Source organism: Diadema setosum, chromosome 4 (genome assembly GCF_964275005.1).
Source record: "Diadema setosum chromosome 4, eeDiaSeto1, whole genome shotgun sequence".
NCBI lineage: Eukaryota > Metazoa > Echinodermata > Echinoidea > Diadematoida > Diadematidae > Diadema > Diadema setosum.
The window spans coordinates 40,692,036-40,709,554 of record NC_092688.1 but is presented as its reverse complement, the minus strand read 5'-3'; the positions used below and the strand labels follow the sequence as shown (position 1 = coordinate 40,709,554).

The following is a 17,519-nucleotide window of genomic DNA, read 5'->3' as shown; positions in this document are numbered from 1 at the left end:
CGCCAAATGCGAACTCCACTCCAAGGAAAACCAAAGCAGCTACACTGTCCAGACCCAAAAGGCACAAGCTCGTTGGTATGCATATCAACTGCAATGGCCTCAAATCAGACAAAAGCAAGCTTGATTTCCAGTCTGCTATAAGTCAGCACAACCCTGACATAATTTTTGGATGCGAATCCAAGCTCAACAGTGAAATTCCAACCTACTCCATCTTTCCAGACACATATGAGGTATACAGAAAGGACCGCTATGCAAATGGAGGAGGAGTCTTTCTAGCTATCAAACAGGATATTGCATCACTTGGAAGACCAGAGTTTGATTGCCAAGCAGAAGTGTGTTGGGCTTCTATAGACTTTCCAAAAAGTGGAAAACTCTATGTTGGCAGTTTCTACAGACCACCCAGTACCAAGCCAGAAGTAATCGACGAACTGCAAAACTCATACTCCAACATTCTGAATAAACAGAGGAAATTGCCAAACGTCATTCTCACAGGTGACTTTAATCTTCCTGACATCGATTGGGAGCATACCACAACCACCAACCCAAGAACACATGCCATCCACTCTAAGTTCCTCAACTTCATCAACACAGGCAATCTCAACCAGCTTTGCAAAGAATGCACGAGACCAGACTCCGGAAATACACTTGATCTGATCCTCGCTACTAACCCTCAAGTAGTCGACTCTATTCGTGTGGAACCAGGAATCAGTGACCATAACATCATCCTTTTCAGCATCAACATGGTCCCTAAACTACAGAAGAAACCAGCCAGGATCATTTATCAGTATGACAAGGCTGACCGTGAAGTTATCAAGGAAAGATGCAATGTCCTGGCCAATCATTACTTCAACAGGGAACCCGATCATGTAACAGTTGAGGAGAACTGGCTGTTCTTCAAGACATCTCTCTTAGAAATCATGAAGAGTATCCCTCAACAGAAGTCCAGAACCAAACCCAGCTATCCATTCATCACACGCCACCTAACCTGTGAAATGAACAAGAGGGATAGGCTGTATAAACGTGCAATACGGACACGATCTCCCCAAGACTGGGCAACCTACAAAAGCAAGAGGAATGCAGTCCAACGTATGACAGACCAAGCTCACAGTCGCTTCCTTAACGATGTTATCGGAGACAGCCTAACAACTGACCCAAAGAAGTTTTGGAGGTATGTGAAGTCTCAGAGGAGAGAATCTGCTGGCATACCAACCCTCAAAGTCGGTGACAGATACTACTCCACTGATATAGAGAAATCAGATGCTTTAAATGCTCAATTCTCATCAGTGTTCACCAGAGAGAACTCACATCAACTTCCTGATAAAGGTCCTTCTCCATATGACTCAATCGAACATCTCGAAATCAGGGAATCGGGCATCCTGAAACAGCTGAAGCAACTGAATACCACCAAAGCAAGTGGACCAGATGGAATACCAGCCAGAATGTTACACGACTATGCTGAAGAGCTGTCGCCCATCATCACACACCTCTTCCAACAATCCTATGAAACTGACGAGATACCCCAAGACTGGAAAAAAGCCAGGGTTACCAGTATCTACAAATCTGGCGACAAAAGTAATCCAGCTAACTATCGACCAATATCGTTGACATGCTTGTGCTGCAAGATAATGGAGCATCTTATCCTCAGTCATGTTTCTAAACATCTCGCCATCAATGACATCCTTGTGAAGAACCAACATGGATTCAGGCAACACCTGTCTTGCGAAACCCAACTAACTGAAGCTATTCATGATTGGGCCTCAACAATCAATCAACAACACCAGACTGATGCCTTATTCCTTGATTTCAGCAAGGCATTCGATAAGGTTGCCCATTGCAAGCTCATCTCCAAACTAGACTTCTATGGTATACGTGGCCATACTCTGCTCTGGATTAAGAGTTTTCTTTCGGGAAGGTCTCAGACAGTAACCATCAATGGTTCTTCATCTTCAGCTGTTGACGTCTTATCTGGAGTGCCGCAAGGGTCGGTCCTTGGACCTACCCTTTTCCTGGTATACATAAATGACATCTGTGACGAGATCTCATCACCAATCCGGCTCTTTGCTGATGACTGTGTGGTATACAGATGCATCAGATCAAGACGTGACCAGGAACTCCTCCAAAAAGACCTCACAACCCTAACAAAATGGGCAGAGACATGGGACATGGCCTTCAACATCAAGAAGTGTGCACACATGACCATCACCCTCAAACGTAAACCAATGACATGTTCCTACATCATGCATGGGCAAGAGGTAACGCAGACAAAATCCTACAAATACCTAGGTGTCACAATTACCAATGACCTGAGTTGGGGTGTACACGCGCAGAAAACCCAGGCTAAGGCCTCCAGAACCCTTGGCATCATTCGGAGAACCCTAGGCAAATGTGACAAGAAGGTGAAGGTAGCTGCATACAACCAACTCGTCAGACCTCAGCTTGAGTACGCAACCTGCACCTGGAACCCACATACCCAGAAAGACAGCCAGATCTTAGAAAACATCCAGCGCCAAGCAGCCAGGTTCGTGTTCCATGATTACTCAAGGGAATCCAGTGTCACCCCCATGCTCTCTTCTCTCGGCTGGGATACACTACAGCATCGTCGCATCCTCCATCAAAGCGAGATGTTGTACAAGATCCACTATGGTTTTGTCAACATAACCATGCCAGAAGAAATCAGGATAGCACAAAATAACACAAGGAACCACAACCTGTCATACCTCCAACCATACTCCAGAGTCAACTGCCACCTCTACAGTTTTTACCCCAGAGCCATAAGAATTTGGAACACTCTCCCTGCCAAAGTAGTAACATCAGGTACTTTGATGACCTTTAGGAGTGCAGCCCTACCTGTCATTAGACAGATGGCGCCGCCCCCTACTCTTAAGATGCTGTAATGAGAGGCACACCCGCACCGAGCACCTGCACCTGTATATAGATGCACCTGAGCTCACGTCACCACAGGCACATGCTACAGCACACCGCACAGCACAGCCCCCTCCAGGACAGCGTCTTCGCTTTTGGGAGAGTACTCATTCAAGGTTCAAGATTAACATAAGGATTGAGAGAATGTACCAATATAAGTAGAACACATCATTGAAAGTTTGAGGAAAATCGGACAATCCGTTCAAAAGTTATGAATTTTTGAAGTTTTTGTGCAGTCACCGCTGGATGAGAAGACTACTGCAGTGTATGATGTTACATCTTTTGAAAAAAGGACACATTCCCTTGACTCGTTACTGACATGTTATGAGTAATATCATTCCCATTGCCTTTAGAAAGAGGCAAGTCAAGTGCTCTTTCATTATCCGAAAAAAGTGAAAATATGTTGAATTTTCTCTACATTTTCTTTATACTGTTGTACTCATATGACATCACGAGCCTTAGTAGTCTCCTCATCCAGCGGTTCCAACACAAAAGTTTTAAAAATTCATAACTTTTGCATCAATTGTCCAATTTTCCTCAAACTTTCACTGATGTGTTCTACTAATATTGCTGCATTCTCTCAATCCTTATGTTAATGGAGGTGAACTTGTCCTTTCAAAGCCCTAGATCATTGATAACTTGTGTTCACATTGGCTTGCAGACTATGATGCTTCACTGGGATTAAATCATCGAGGTATCCACGACTCAACTATAAGATTACTTGCTGAATACAAGTGTTTATGATACCTTGAAGCTAGATTAATTCAAGAGCATTCACATTGTCCCTATTTTTGTCATTATCAAGTCTTTTTATTCTTGAGTCAATTTTTATGCTAATACATGTATTTCCAGGCCAGAAGGATGTTTGATGGGGAGCAAGCCAGCCTGGAAGCGATTCTTGCCACGAACACAGTCCGGTGTCCCAAACCCGTGGCAGTGCTTGACAACCCCACTGGCACTGGAGCCATCTTCATCATGGAGCACCTTGACATTGGGGGACTGAACAGGCACTCTGCCACCCTTGGGGAGCAGCTTGCCAGGTACAGATAAAGCAGAGCAAATTTACTTTTTCATCTTTATCTCCACCAAGGAGGCCATGTTTTTCTTGGCATTGGTTTGTTTGTCCGTCTGTCTGTTTTGTCTGTTTGCATAAGAACTCAAAAAATTACGAATGGATTTGGATGAAATTTATAGGAAAAGTTGAGAATGATGCCAGGAAGAGATAATGAAACTTTGGTAGTGATCTAGAACTGCCTGAATCCAATATTCTTTAAAATCTTTCTTGAAGGATTTTAATCATTTTTAAATACTTGCAGGGCAAAACAAAACAAAACAAAAACAAATGGAAATCAGGCTGCACGTATTAGATCTGCACTTACTAATACCAGGGCTCGACACTAACGGTGGCCCGGTGGCCCGGGGCCACCAAAAATGAAAGTCGGGCCACCAAATTTCAAAAAAGGGCAAATTTGGTGGCCCGCCTCGGGCCACCAAAATTTTTTGAAAAGTATGTCAATAAATTCGTAACTTTTTGCGCCGAAAATTAGCAGTTAAATTTGTTCAAAGGATGGATGAAAAGGACTGAATGAATGCCTGAGAGTGAATGTTGCCAGTTTTATGAGTAGATATGTCCAACTTCTAATTCTTACTATCATAAATCTTAAATATTTGACTCATTAAAAAAAAAGGACTGTTAAAGTTTTTATTGTTTTTTTTTTGGGGACACCAAATTTTTCTCTCGGGCCACCAAAAATTTGAAATTTATGATTTTGGTGGCCCCATTGGGCCACCAAACAAAAAAGTTAGTGTCGAGCCATGCTAGTACAATTGTACGTGTACTGAGAGCACGCTTGTAGAAATGGCAGATATGTATACCAACGTGTCTTTCAGAATGCACCTCCACAACGGTAAACTCCGAGCCAAGGCCAAACAGGATGAGGGGCGAGTTGAAAGCACAGGTGATGGCGAGGGAGACAGCGAGGGCACTGCAAGCTACATCAGCCAGTTTGGCTTCCATTCGACAACATGCTGTGGCTACCTGCCCCAGGAAAACTCCTGGACGGACGATTGGGTGGTGAGTAACAAACGGTAACATCTGACCCTTGACCCCTAGGTCTTGATCAAGTGATTGATGCAGTAACAAGTTCGTGGGTTCAAACTCATTCTCGTGCTACTACCCTTAAACCTGTCTTCTTGCTACTAAAAATAGGTGATATTGTAAAAGTGGAAATTTTCTTAGTGTTGAAATTTTCATGCATTTTGCACAACCAGAAACCAGTGCAAAAATAAAAGCATGTGAATATTTTTGCTTGATATATTTTCCAGTAGTTCATGTCTTGATTCCGCAGAATTAAAAACATGTAAAACTCATCTTACCTTGCTGAGTACAAAAAAATTACTCTGGCGAAAATATCCACTTTTACAGTATGCTAGTTTGCTGATATTGTGCTATTTGTTGTGAGGTGCACGGGCCTCTTGGGGTCTTTGTTGTACAATGTAATTACTCCACAAGAATGCTCTGGTAAGCTGATAGTTCAGGTGTAACACGAAGTAAGTATATTGCAGCGCAAATCTACACTGCTCACATACTGTAAAACACAATATTTTCGCGGCATGAAATTTTTCGCGAATTGAAGCCGACGGCCTTTTTCGTGGCATGAAATTTTTGCGAGTTGTCTCTAACATTCAATGCATGTAGACAAGAACATTCGCGTGCATTTTAATTTCGCAAATCTTGGCTCTCGCGAAATTCGCGAAATTAGAATGGACTTGAACATTCCTCGTTTTAGAGTATTCAATGATCCAGTCAATGGAGAGCAATGGAGGACAACAACCTCTTCCAGTTGAGCCTTCAATGATTCTCCTCTATCTAAAGTTGCATATTTGATTTATATTCTTGCTTTGTCAAAGTTTCTTGTTTTGGGCTGATCAGTGTCATTGACTTGATATCAGTCTTAAAAGAGAGGGGGCAGTGTTGTTTGTGATCAGCACTGAAAAGGGCGTAAAGGGTCAGGATGTAGTTTGGGGAAAGTGAAAAAATTGTGTCGTGGTGTTGCCTTGATTATCTCTTGGGAGGATGACACATATACTGTGGACTGAGAGTGTGGGACATGGTGCGGTGTTTCTCTGCGAAAGAAATTGTCTGTCTTCTTCTCCAGTGGAAGGGATGCTGTAGTAGCATTGTAAAATTCAATTCAATTGGGACTCATTTCAGTTTCAGTAAGTTTTGTTTCTCCACTTGTATAAAAAAAAATAAGTATGACAATATCATACAGATTATCCACAAGTCATGAAAATATAAACAAGAATTCACATTACAAATATATAATCATGTGAAATAACACGTATATTCGTAGCAAATCTTCAAATCTTTAAATACAGGTGGTGGAGACCGTTATCATTAAGCGAATCGCTTGACTTGGACAACGGCCTCAAGATTTCATGAGCAATTTCCAAGATTGCATAAGTTTTTCCAAATGCAGTATACAGGTCTATTGTATATGAGAAGTCAATGTAGTGCAAACCCATATGAACATACATTTGCAGAGCTCTGAAAATGAAAATTAGCACGAAAAAAAAAAAAAAAAACCCACACCAAAATAAGCAGAGGAAAAGCAGAAAAACAGGAAAAAAAAAAAAACAAACAAAATAGTTTTGAACTAGGACTATATCAACATCTGTTCATTGAGCATGAGTCATAGGTCCTTGAGGGCAGAGTAATGGTTGTGCCCGAGTGAGAATCCTTCCCTTTCCTTGGTTTTCTCTTCCAGAGTTTCTACGCCCAGCAGCGGCTCAAGTTCCAGCTGGACTTGATTGAGAAGGACAGCGGGGACCGGGAGGCCAGAGAACTTTGGCCGCGCCTTGAGCGCAAGATACCGGAGTTCTTCCATGGACTGGACATCGTCCCCGCCCTACTCCACGGTGACCTTTGGGGAGGGAATGTTGGGCAGCTGGAAGACTGCCCAGGTCAGTAAGTAATGATAAAATGCCTTGCTTATGTTGTGCCTTGTTCCTTTACAGGGCTGGTTGAGATGGGGCTTCAGGTTTCCAAGTTTTTTTTTTTGTGAGAGAATGAGAAACCTCTTATGAAATACATGTATGAAAGAGCATATAATTCTATGATGAATTCAAAGTTTATTTGTTGAAAGTTGGTTTTGAAATGAGTAAGATATCCAAAACAAATTGATCCTAATAAGATATGGGATCATCCTTTTTTTAATTTTGTTTTTTGGTGTCTCGGCCATTTCAGTGCCAATTTTCATCAAATAAAGTTTTGATTCCCCTTTGAATTGCATGCTCTTTGACATCTCATAGAGTGATTTCTGAATATCTCGCAAAACGTTAAAAGCTAAATCCTCACCTCAACCAGAACTGTACACACCCTTTAAATGCGTATGCTCTTTTACATATTTTAAGTGGTTTCTAAGTATCCTGCAAAAGCTCAAAACTGAATCCTCATCTCAACCAATACTATACCATCCCTTTAACATAACCTCTTTCAAGTGCTTCAAAAGAGGTTCCATAATGTTTGCTCATGCGACAATTGCTCCCATGAAATATCTGCATGCTAAGCAAAACATAAATTCTACCCACAAAGATAATCCTAACCTTCATCCTCACATAAACCTAAAACCCTATCATAACCCTAACCCTATTAAGTCCTTGGAGAAAAAGACCGGAGAAATTGCTACAGGAGCAAGTGTCGTTTCACCTTGAAAGAAGCTTTGGGGCGGGCAAGTGGGGACAGATTTAATCTGTAGTGTCATATTGAACAGGGGCTTCATTCTTTTGTATTCAGTCTCCAAGGTTCTCTTATTTTAGAAATATTTACAAGTATTTCCATAGAAATGGTTCAGACCTTTGTAATCAGTTTATGGAAATGTGAATAATGTTTGTATGTGAAGAATTGTCTTACATATTTGATAGAATTCTTGCATCAAGTTGTTTTATTTCAACTGATTGACAAATTGCCCTACAGCAGTGTAAAATAAGCACTGAATTAATCTGAGTTTTAGTAGTAGCCATGACGAATGAAACTACAGTCAAACCTGCCTTAGCGGCCACCTGTCTATAGCGGCCACTGCAAAATCCCCCCGAGAGAAAAGCCCTGTTAAAGACCCTGTGTATAGCGGCCACCTCTCTAACACGGCCAGCGGCCACAAATTTTGTTTCCCGCGGGAGATATCAACCTGTCTATAGCGGCCAAAAACCCAATGGAGCCGTAGCCAAGCCGATAAGTCAGCGTATTTTTCTGTTTGGTAGCCGTACGAAACGTTCAGTGATCGCCACCGCTGCATTCATCCCTCATTCAGCCATAATAATGCATGATTCTTCACGACAATAAACATGCTACTGTCCAACAATTTCATATACACCGGCATGGTTAAATGCATGAAACACACGGTGTATGCATACGTACACACATACACTGTACATGTACATGTAAGGACACAACGGTGATACATGTATGTACATGACCTATTGTAAGCAATGCACACAAAGTTGGATTACCTGTCTATAGCGGCCACCTGTCTATAACGGCCACTTTTTCCGTCTCCCTTGGGTGGCCGCTATAGACAGGTTTGACTGTATTAGCATACACACTCAAGCAGCATTCGAACCTACAACCTCCTGATCACTGGACAGACGTCTCATTTCATCAGTCAGAATTTCATCAATTTGAATGATTATGCAGTACCCGCTGCATGCTATAAGAATTAGAACCAACACTGGCTGTTGGGTAAAAGCTCGGTGATTAGTGAATAAGACACCTGTCTTATGTTATGTAGTATGGAATTTATTGTTATTTTGTCATTTGTAATATACATGTACATTGTTTGGAAATGAAAATAAAAATGAAATGAAATGAAGTAAATAAAATGAAAGAAATATATATCCCTTAAATATGCAGAACCCCCCCCCCCCCCAAAAAAAAAAAGAAGAAAAAAGATGTAAATGTTCATGTGATCATATACAGTGGACTCCTGTTATAACAAAGTGCTCGGGATTGACAGTTTTCTTTCATTATATTGAAATGTCGTTATCCGAACAAATAAACTATTAAAATGCAGAGCGCGGATAATGTTACAACCTGAATTTTTATTTCGTTGCAACCTTAATTTCATTGTAACCGTGTTCGTTATAATGGGAGTGCACTGTACTCGGGCAAAATGTGTTGTATCTATACACTGCATTTCTTCTTCAGTCATTTTTGATGCAGCAAGCTTCTATGGGCACCACGAGTTTGACCTATCCATTGCTGGGATGTTTGGGGGCTTCAGCAAGGCTTTCTACTCGTCCTATCACCGGATCATCCCCAAAGCCCCTGGTTTTGATCAGAGGCATGAACTTTACAAACTCTTCCACTACATAAATCACTGGTAAGTTATCAGAGGTCACCAGGTCAAGGATCTGGGCCATATACAATGCATGATCGATGTATGATATGTGATCAATTTCCTGTGTTTTTCTCTTTTTTTTGGGGGGGGGGGATGAATATTGGATCTCTTTTGAGTAAAGAATATGTAGGTACAAAATGTAATATGTCATCTCACTGGGATAAAAAAAGATTTGAGATTATCCATATATAATATACATTATTCCTCCTGCTTTCTGAAAGAGGCAAGTGCTCTTATAGAAAATGAGAACATGTTGAGTCTCTCTATATGTGTTTCCTTTTATTGTTCCTCTACTGTGACATCACAAATTGCAGCCGTCTGACATAGGAATGATGGCATGTGGATTTGACCAAACTGTAAAAATTCACAAGGCTTGTTGAAATGTCTTCAAACATCACTCATGTGTATACTGTTTAAATTTCCACATTTACATGTTCGAAACAAACATACATATTTTGGCTGCATATTTTACCAAGTATATAGAAATCAGATGGTAGCATTAATGAAGTAATGTATTCAGAAATAGCTGTCTGTTAGTATTTTGTTTTGTTTCATTCCTTGTTCATTGTCTGACCACTTCCCACTGTCTTTCTGTCTGTCTGTCCATTTGTCTGTCTGCCAAGGAATCACTTTGGATCAGGTTACAGAGGTTCATCACTATCCATCATGAGAAGCCTTGTGCGGGACTGAGGGAGAGCGCCGTGGCCTGCGATGCCTGATGGAGGCAGGACTGGACCGGAGGTCGATGTCAGTCACCATAGCAACAGAGCCATTTTTGTTTGTCATTACGTTTACGCAGTCTGCCCCTCTGATGTCTTTGATCCTCCAGTGACTGTGCTCGCCTATGCTCTCTCTGAGCTGTCTTGGGAAATTATATTGCAACTGTGCATGAAAATGTCCCCCAAAGCATGAGACATGTTTGCAGTGCTCACCCGAGAGCTGCCGCGTCTGTAATTTGCACTGCTCAGCAGTGGAGTAATAAAAGTTATTTTTATATTTCGTGGCACTCTTTTCATTCATTAGCTTGTTAGTATACAAGTACTTTCATGGTTAACAGGTTGTACTTGAAAAAAAAAATGGCATAAATGATTGAATGGATAGTACATTGTAGCCAGACGAATTTGGGAGAGTATTGAAACTATGTGGTTGGTTATACATGTATGATGTATTTGGTGACCTACCCTTGGTTTTCATTGAAGAACTTTATCATTTTAAAGTTTGAAAAGGCTTGCAGCAGCTAACAAACCAAGCAACAACTCCTGAAAGGAAAATGATGTTAATAGATTTGCTGTTTCCTTTAATGCTGACTCATGGGTCATATTCAAGTTTCTCTCAGTTGTTTTACAGTAGTATGTAATCTTGAGGATTGCATTTCAAACTTCTGTAAAGATTGATGCCTGTAATGCTTTCAGATAGCAGTTCTGATTCCTATCTTCAACATTTAAGATTAAAGCTGATATCATTCAAAACCTCACAATATTGGATCAGACAGTTCATAATGTCTCATAAGAAAGACCGTGCTTGTAAAACTTTACAAGAAAATTTTGTGATTGAGTGGAAAGAACATAATCAGTGAAACTTTGCGGATGGCAATACAGGACTCTGGTGGTCTCACTGTGTGGAGGAGAGTAACATAGGACTTAATTATTCAAAGTTTGGAAGCTTTGTGATGTGGAAAATTGAAGGAGGGGTAAAGATGGATCTTTGAATATAGATGGGGTATACTGCCATAGTCAATAAGACTCAACTTTTCAACAGTAGTTTAAATATCTTCAGGCATCTTCATATTTGGACATGACATTTTACTATTTTGCCCATCTTTCTACAGGTGCATTAATGAGTACTCTTGGCAGTGATGTAGTACTGATAACGACATTAATCCATTGAGGACTGAAGTAGTTGGTTTTCCCATGACACACATTTCCAAGAGACTCTTGCCCTCGGACTAATTTTACAACAGGTTTATGGTACGTGTAATGGTAGTGTGGATGCAAAGTTGAGTGATGATTCTTATGATAATATAAAGAACTATATATTATTCATTGAAAAGTTATTACAAATATACCTCTTTCAACAACTCCATATTGGTAGGAGAGAATGACGTGAATAAACATTTTCCAAAGACCAGATTAAAGACTATGTAATTTCTTTTGTTATATTTCATTGTAATCTGTGCCAGGTCATGTGTACGTCTTAGATCATTTTCATTTCATACTGGTGTTATGTGTTACATACTCTGTGCTAATCCATCCAGATCTTGGATAATTTAATTGCAGAGTTATCACCTTGTCCGTATAAAATCGCATCTCCAAATTACTTTGATTGCTTCTCTTACAATTGAGAAATTATTAAAAGTGGTTAAATTCAAATAATCAAATCTACACAAATTGTTGTAATAATAAAGTGTAAGCACAACTGCAAAACGAAATTTCTGATAAACTCGTAAATACACTGTAAATTGACAGAAAACAACTTTGTTATTCAGTGCTAATGAATGTATTCAAATTAGACATTGCTTTTGTCATTGTTCATCTGTATGGAATTACAACTGTACATGTAAATGTACATAATTTGTTCTCACGTATTATTTCATTCATGCTACGTTTACACTGCCGTTTACATCATGTTTCCGGCGGCCACGGCAGTCTCGTTTGCAGGAATAATGGAATGCTCCATGGAATACTCTCAATTTATTTAGTCTTGCTTCGATTTCTCACCATTTGCCACGGTGTCCCAGACGGGGCGTAGGGGAAAGGCCTATTGACTACCTGTGGCTTTGTATGTTCAAGGCGCCGTACGGTTCAGTCCGCGACCTCTCGCGGATGCATCACCCTCCCTTCCGGTCCGTTGTATTCTGAGTTCATATTTATATTCTGGGTTCCACATGTTTCACACTTTCTGATCAAGATATGTCAAGTTTTAACGTTCTGTCGAGATTTCTTGCGGATAAGGCAAGGACATCGAACATATTTACGCTACCGGCTTAATGAAAACTGCGTTAACGAACGTTTAGAAAAACGAATCTTCATTAATTTTCGGATTTACGAACCTTCGGATCGGGACAGGGAACAGATGTAATTTTTGGAATGACAACCTTAAGGCAATGCATTTGGCTCCGTTGAAAAGCACAATGAAAATAAAGTTGATGTGTGACTGAACTTTTGTTGGCATACATTTTGAAAATAGGCATAGGACCTGCGTGTTTCAGCTGATACCCTATATATACATATTGACACAAGGCGAAATGAATAAAATGTATTTCTTTTAGATGCGGGAGGTCTCAGTTTGTCAAGAGCTCCTCAAAATCTAGCAGGACGACAAGTCCGTGACACGAAATGCTAGGATTTAATCCTATCACGAATCGAGGTTTTAAAGGTCGTGAATTGCTTGTAAGCAGCAGCGCGATACGATTTATTCGTCAACATGAAAATAAATATTTTCCACCAAGTGCACGTCAAGGAGATGAGCTCTGCCAGCATGCTGGAGCCAGAGGTGATCTTGGCGCTCGAGTGACGGCTGACGAAATCCAAGAACGAGACCGGTGACGTGATCATGTAAGATGACAAGACCAAAATCAAGATGGTGCGGACGCATTTTAGGTCGCGCGCCTGCACGAGTCTGCCAAACGGCGCTCCAACCTCACGTTCCCGCGCGGCATTTTGTGCCATGGGACCACTTGGCGGCGCCGGACTTGGGCGTATCCTTGCGTCGGCACGTAGTTTGACGCACGCTATCGTCAGCGTGGCAGCCTCCCAGACTGTGATGAGTGCATAGGACAACATGTGCCAGCTCCAGTAGGAAATGGTATACCAGACGGAGGGTTTAGACCGAACTGTTGACGACATTTTGGTGCTGCACTCTGTTTCGAGAACGGTTGTCGGTCCCCAGGCAAAGAACCACGTGCAGTTAGCGGCAGCGTTCAGTATGGTCGTGGCACTAAAAATGATGGTCGCTCTAGAAGGTGTCATGTACAAGGCATAACTAAAAGGTCTCCACAGCTGGAAAAATCTGTCGCCGCAGAGCGTGCCCATAAAGACGCTCGTCAGGGACAACGCTACTGATTTCACGAAGAACGCGCATCCGCAAATCCGTACCATGCCCGCGTAGCGCGTGGCTCGAAACACAATGGCGGTAATAGCAACGACGGGGTCCGTTATGCCGATTGCTATGCTGACCTGTTGTTGGCGAACAGCAGCGAAGCCGCAGTCAGGTCGTCTGAGTATCGCAATATTGAACAAGTTGCAAATAATCGATAAAACAGCTATCAGACACATCAAGGTTATGTAGCCGGGAAACGCAATGGAGGGCCATCCTTGATGAATCGGGGATGTAGCGTTACATTCCATGATTTTGAAACGGTGTGTGAAATGTAACGCAGAAAACAATCCTGGCACTTGATGGAAAATAATGCCAGTGTAATATTGAGTCTCAAGGAACAAATCAGAGTTCTTGTTGCAGTTTCTGTGGTTGCAAAATTGGAGTGGAAAAGGTCATTAGTCTGTTCAAACGTTGCTGGGTATCTTTTTAGACTGACCAACTCATATTACACAGCCGTCTTCTCACAAACGAGGCGTTTGCAATTTGTTTTTCTTGATGTCACATTGACTCACCATAATTGATCTGAACGCTGTCATGATATTGATCTGCGGAAATTTGATCGCTCTGTTCAGATATGTCACTTGTCCAATAATGCCTTATCGCTTTACGTTTCCAAGTGAGTGCAAGTGATTGCGGTTGTCCTTCATTGGCAGCTATACTTGTTTGACTTTCCACAGTAACCACACGGTGAGATTAGGTAGGGTGATATGTTACATTGTACTTCTGAGTTGCCGTGGTTATGTATGAATACGTGTTGATTTAAGCGACAGAGATTCATGTCAAATTGTTTTCATTCACAGTAATATCTGTCTTGTCTTTTAAGTATAAAAGTGATGGATATTTGTGTGGCGCTCCGACAAAATGAGTCATAAGTCGCACGGGGAGTTTTCCCGTAATGAGCCGAAAATGAAGTGGAAGCACTGCTCGGGTCGAATTTTTTTTTTTTTTTTTTTTTTTTTTTTTTTATGACGGATTTTGATTTCTTGATGTTTGATCTACTTGTATTTGTATAGAAAATTTCAGCTTGTAAAAATGAGTACAAGTGTCCCAAATCGCAGTTTTTCTGAGACTATTTTTTTCGGTTATATTTTTTTTTTTTTTCGAACGCTCGCCTTTGCGTTGCGTTTCGCACCTATTGTTCTTGCCCGATCGAGACTCCGCCTCCGCTGCTAGGGCGTATGCTAATGAAGCATTGGTCTTGACCCCATTGAAGACAAAACAAAGCATGGTGCGCACGGCGGCGTCGGCGGCCAAGCGGCGAGGGCTTTAGAATTACGCAATAATAGTGAGGTGACCAAGGCTATTGATTGCATGACCAGCGAGTTGCGTTTGATAGATGTACCACATTCATGAAGTAGTGTTTGATGCGACGCACAAATCGCGCTGAAAAAAAAAATCAATTCCACCGAAAGATCACGCAAAATTTATGATACTTTATCAATGAGCGAATACATGATCACATATCGAACTTGGAGCCTCTTTATGCGTGTGTGTACTTTTACAACGGTCATTCACCTCATTAATGAATTCATTCAAATAATTATAACTTTCGTTCCCTGGTATGTGACTTGCTGTCTAAAGTTCATCTTTGGAGATATAGTAGGGCCTAAGTTGTCAATTATTCTCGTCTTTATAAAGTCGACAATTCGTGTGATAATTAGCCAGATGTATGTAATGCGTACTATTATTTCCCTGGTTTTTTAATAAAACTTATTGCCCTATTTCTTATGATGGTTTGGGCCGCGACGGCATGGAGAGAAATCGGAAGACAAACATTATTAATGCCCAAATAACTCGTGTTCCCTTTGGAGGATATTCTGACTCTTGTCATCTGTGTATTTTTTTAGAAGTAGGACCTATTTGAGAAAGTGACAGAAAGCTGTGTCGCTACTTAAAAGTGTGCTTCTTCATTTTGTTTTGTTTTTTAATCAGAATGTTTGTAATGATAGCTGCTTGTCGTGTATTGCGTGTAGCTGACATGTAAGAGGTCAAGTCTGCAAAGAATTTGGCCAACAGCTTTGCGAAGTAGCAGCGCTAATTGCCTATTGAATTGCGTATTCTGAGGAATTCCGAATGAAAGAACCGAGTCGGACGACACTGTTCACGCCTTGTATCCGAGTAAACCCCGCATCAACGAAGCCTTGAACAATGAAAGATAAACTTCCTGCTATCAAGGGGTGGATAATAACGCAACCAGTAATTTCCTTCTTCGCCATTGATAGCAGAATCAGTGACGTAATGGAGCAACAGTGTTGGAGGATCGGCATTATGTCTGCTAATTTGTAAAAAAATTCTTTCAGTCCCCTTTTGTGTTCAGAACCACAGTCAGGGACGCTAACTTACTCTATCTCCTACAAGCTATCGTTACTATCTTAAAACGTGAATTTTATGAAAGGTTAAAAGTGATCGCGGAATCAGTTCTTCTGCGTGACACCAGGCTTTTATAATAGCATACCAAGCTTAAATCGTTTACCTGTATAGAAAGGGCGGGAATACACACTTATCGCAATCATCCGGATTTGAGAGTGATACACTCTACTATTTTTCTTCATCTCCCCCCCCCCCGACAAAGAGCATGGTAATTCAAAACAAACAAACAAATCAACAAGCAGTTGCATTATATCAGAACTTACAGAATTTTTGTGTTTCATGTATGTATAGGTCATCTCTTGATGTATAGTAGGCATTTGTTGTCGTTTTTACAGCGTTTCATAATAAATGCCTTTAGCGAAAACCCAACACAACTTTTATCAAGGAGGGGAAGGGAACTTAGATTTAAATATAACATAGTTTACAGAAATCAGACATGTAAATAAGGCAATCATACACATCCGCATGGCCGATTGTAATCTCTTACTTTGACTATTAAACATGATCGCCTGCATTTACGTGTTTTTTCTAATTTCTTGAACTTTGCCTCATTTTCTCTTTCTTTTTTTTTTTTTAAACAATTGCTCGCAACATTTAAAAATCGTAACACAGTCTGCTATTCCACAATATAATGTTCCATTTGATTCGTCGCTTATTGTTGGTCGGGTGACGCCAAATGTTGGAAACTCGAGCGATGATACATAGCATTTTGTTTGTTGGTCTTCTTCTCATCGCTCAAAAGAATTTTGACTACGATTACAGAGGTATCATCTACAAGACTTAACTGATGGTTTACAGAAGTGATCATCAATTCAGTAAGGATTAGCCAAGTCATGAATTCACTTTACCCATCATGTCTAATCGAACTACGACATTGTTTGGAGTAACCGCGCCTTTTTATTCTCATAGTTCAAACTAATTCTTGACATAATCAAAACAAATAATTCTTTATATAATTTCTCAAAATACTCAAAAGATGGCCTAAGTCAAAACTTTCTACAAAAATTGCATACGGCAATCTCTACTGGTCTAAACAAGTTTTCTAGAGCTATGCAGTTCCCCCTATGACGATGACTTCGATTGCGTTTTGAACTTGTACCGAACTACTTTCAAAACAGCTATTACCTTTATAGTTCGATTAATGAACCAGTCTTTTGAATTCATAACCAACATTCGTAATCGTAACCATACAGTAACATAATACTGTCAATAAAAGTTGGAAAATGTAAATGCTATAATAATAGCGCAAAATAAATGAGTAACGATTATCTTCATACATTCTAATTAGGTGATCCGAGTATCCTTCGGATCACCTTCTGTATCTGTACGGATTCTTTGTTGGTTCTTCTTCTTCTTCTTCTTTATTTCTGGACAAAATTTGTGTAGAGGTTAGCTCAGAAAGTCCTCGTCCTATCAATTTCAAAATTACACCATATATGTATCATGTCTCAAAGACGACAGATCTAATGTATAATACTGATCAGTGGACCGTGACGTCACTATGACGTCATTATATGAAAACACATTCTCAATCATATCTCATTAATGGAATAGAATTTTTCAATGAAATTTATGTCAGATATATTTCAAGTTATGCGCATTCTACTCATATTCTCAAAATTCATATTTTCTAATATTAAAAAAAAAATATTTGTATGCTCAAATCGAGCTCAAATTTTTTTTTTTTGCGCACGTTTCAGACCAATTGGAGCATTTTTTGAAAAATTGAAA

The 17,519-nt window shown here is 40.4% G+C and overlaps 1 protein-coding gene across 4 annotated transcripts in view; it reads left to right on the top strand.

Moving 5' to 3' along the window:
• Positions 1-11,738, top strand: part of LOC140227249 (ketosamine-3-kinase-like) — a 40,105-nt gene extending 28,367 nt beyond the window's left edge. For 3 of the 4 annotated variants that reach the window (XM_072307671.1, XM_072307669.1, XM_072307670.1), the window contains exons 3-7: positions 3,775-3,962; positions 4,813-4,996; positions 6,693-6,888; positions 9,128-9,302; positions 9,944-11,738. In XM_072307671.1, the coding sequence (XP_072163772.1) occupies positions 3,775-3,962; positions 4,813-4,996; positions 6,693-6,888; positions 9,128-9,302; positions 9,944-10,010 (810 nt within the window). In that variant the 3' untranslated portion in view covers positions 10,011-11,738. Of the gene's footprint in view, positions 1-3,774; positions 3,963-4,812; positions 4,997-6,692; positions 6,893-9,127; positions 9,303-9,943 lie in introns of those variants that run through there. The other variant, XM_072307672.1, reaches the window with a different exon arrangement.
• The last annotated feature ends 5,781 nt before the right edge of the window (positions 11,739-17,519 follow it).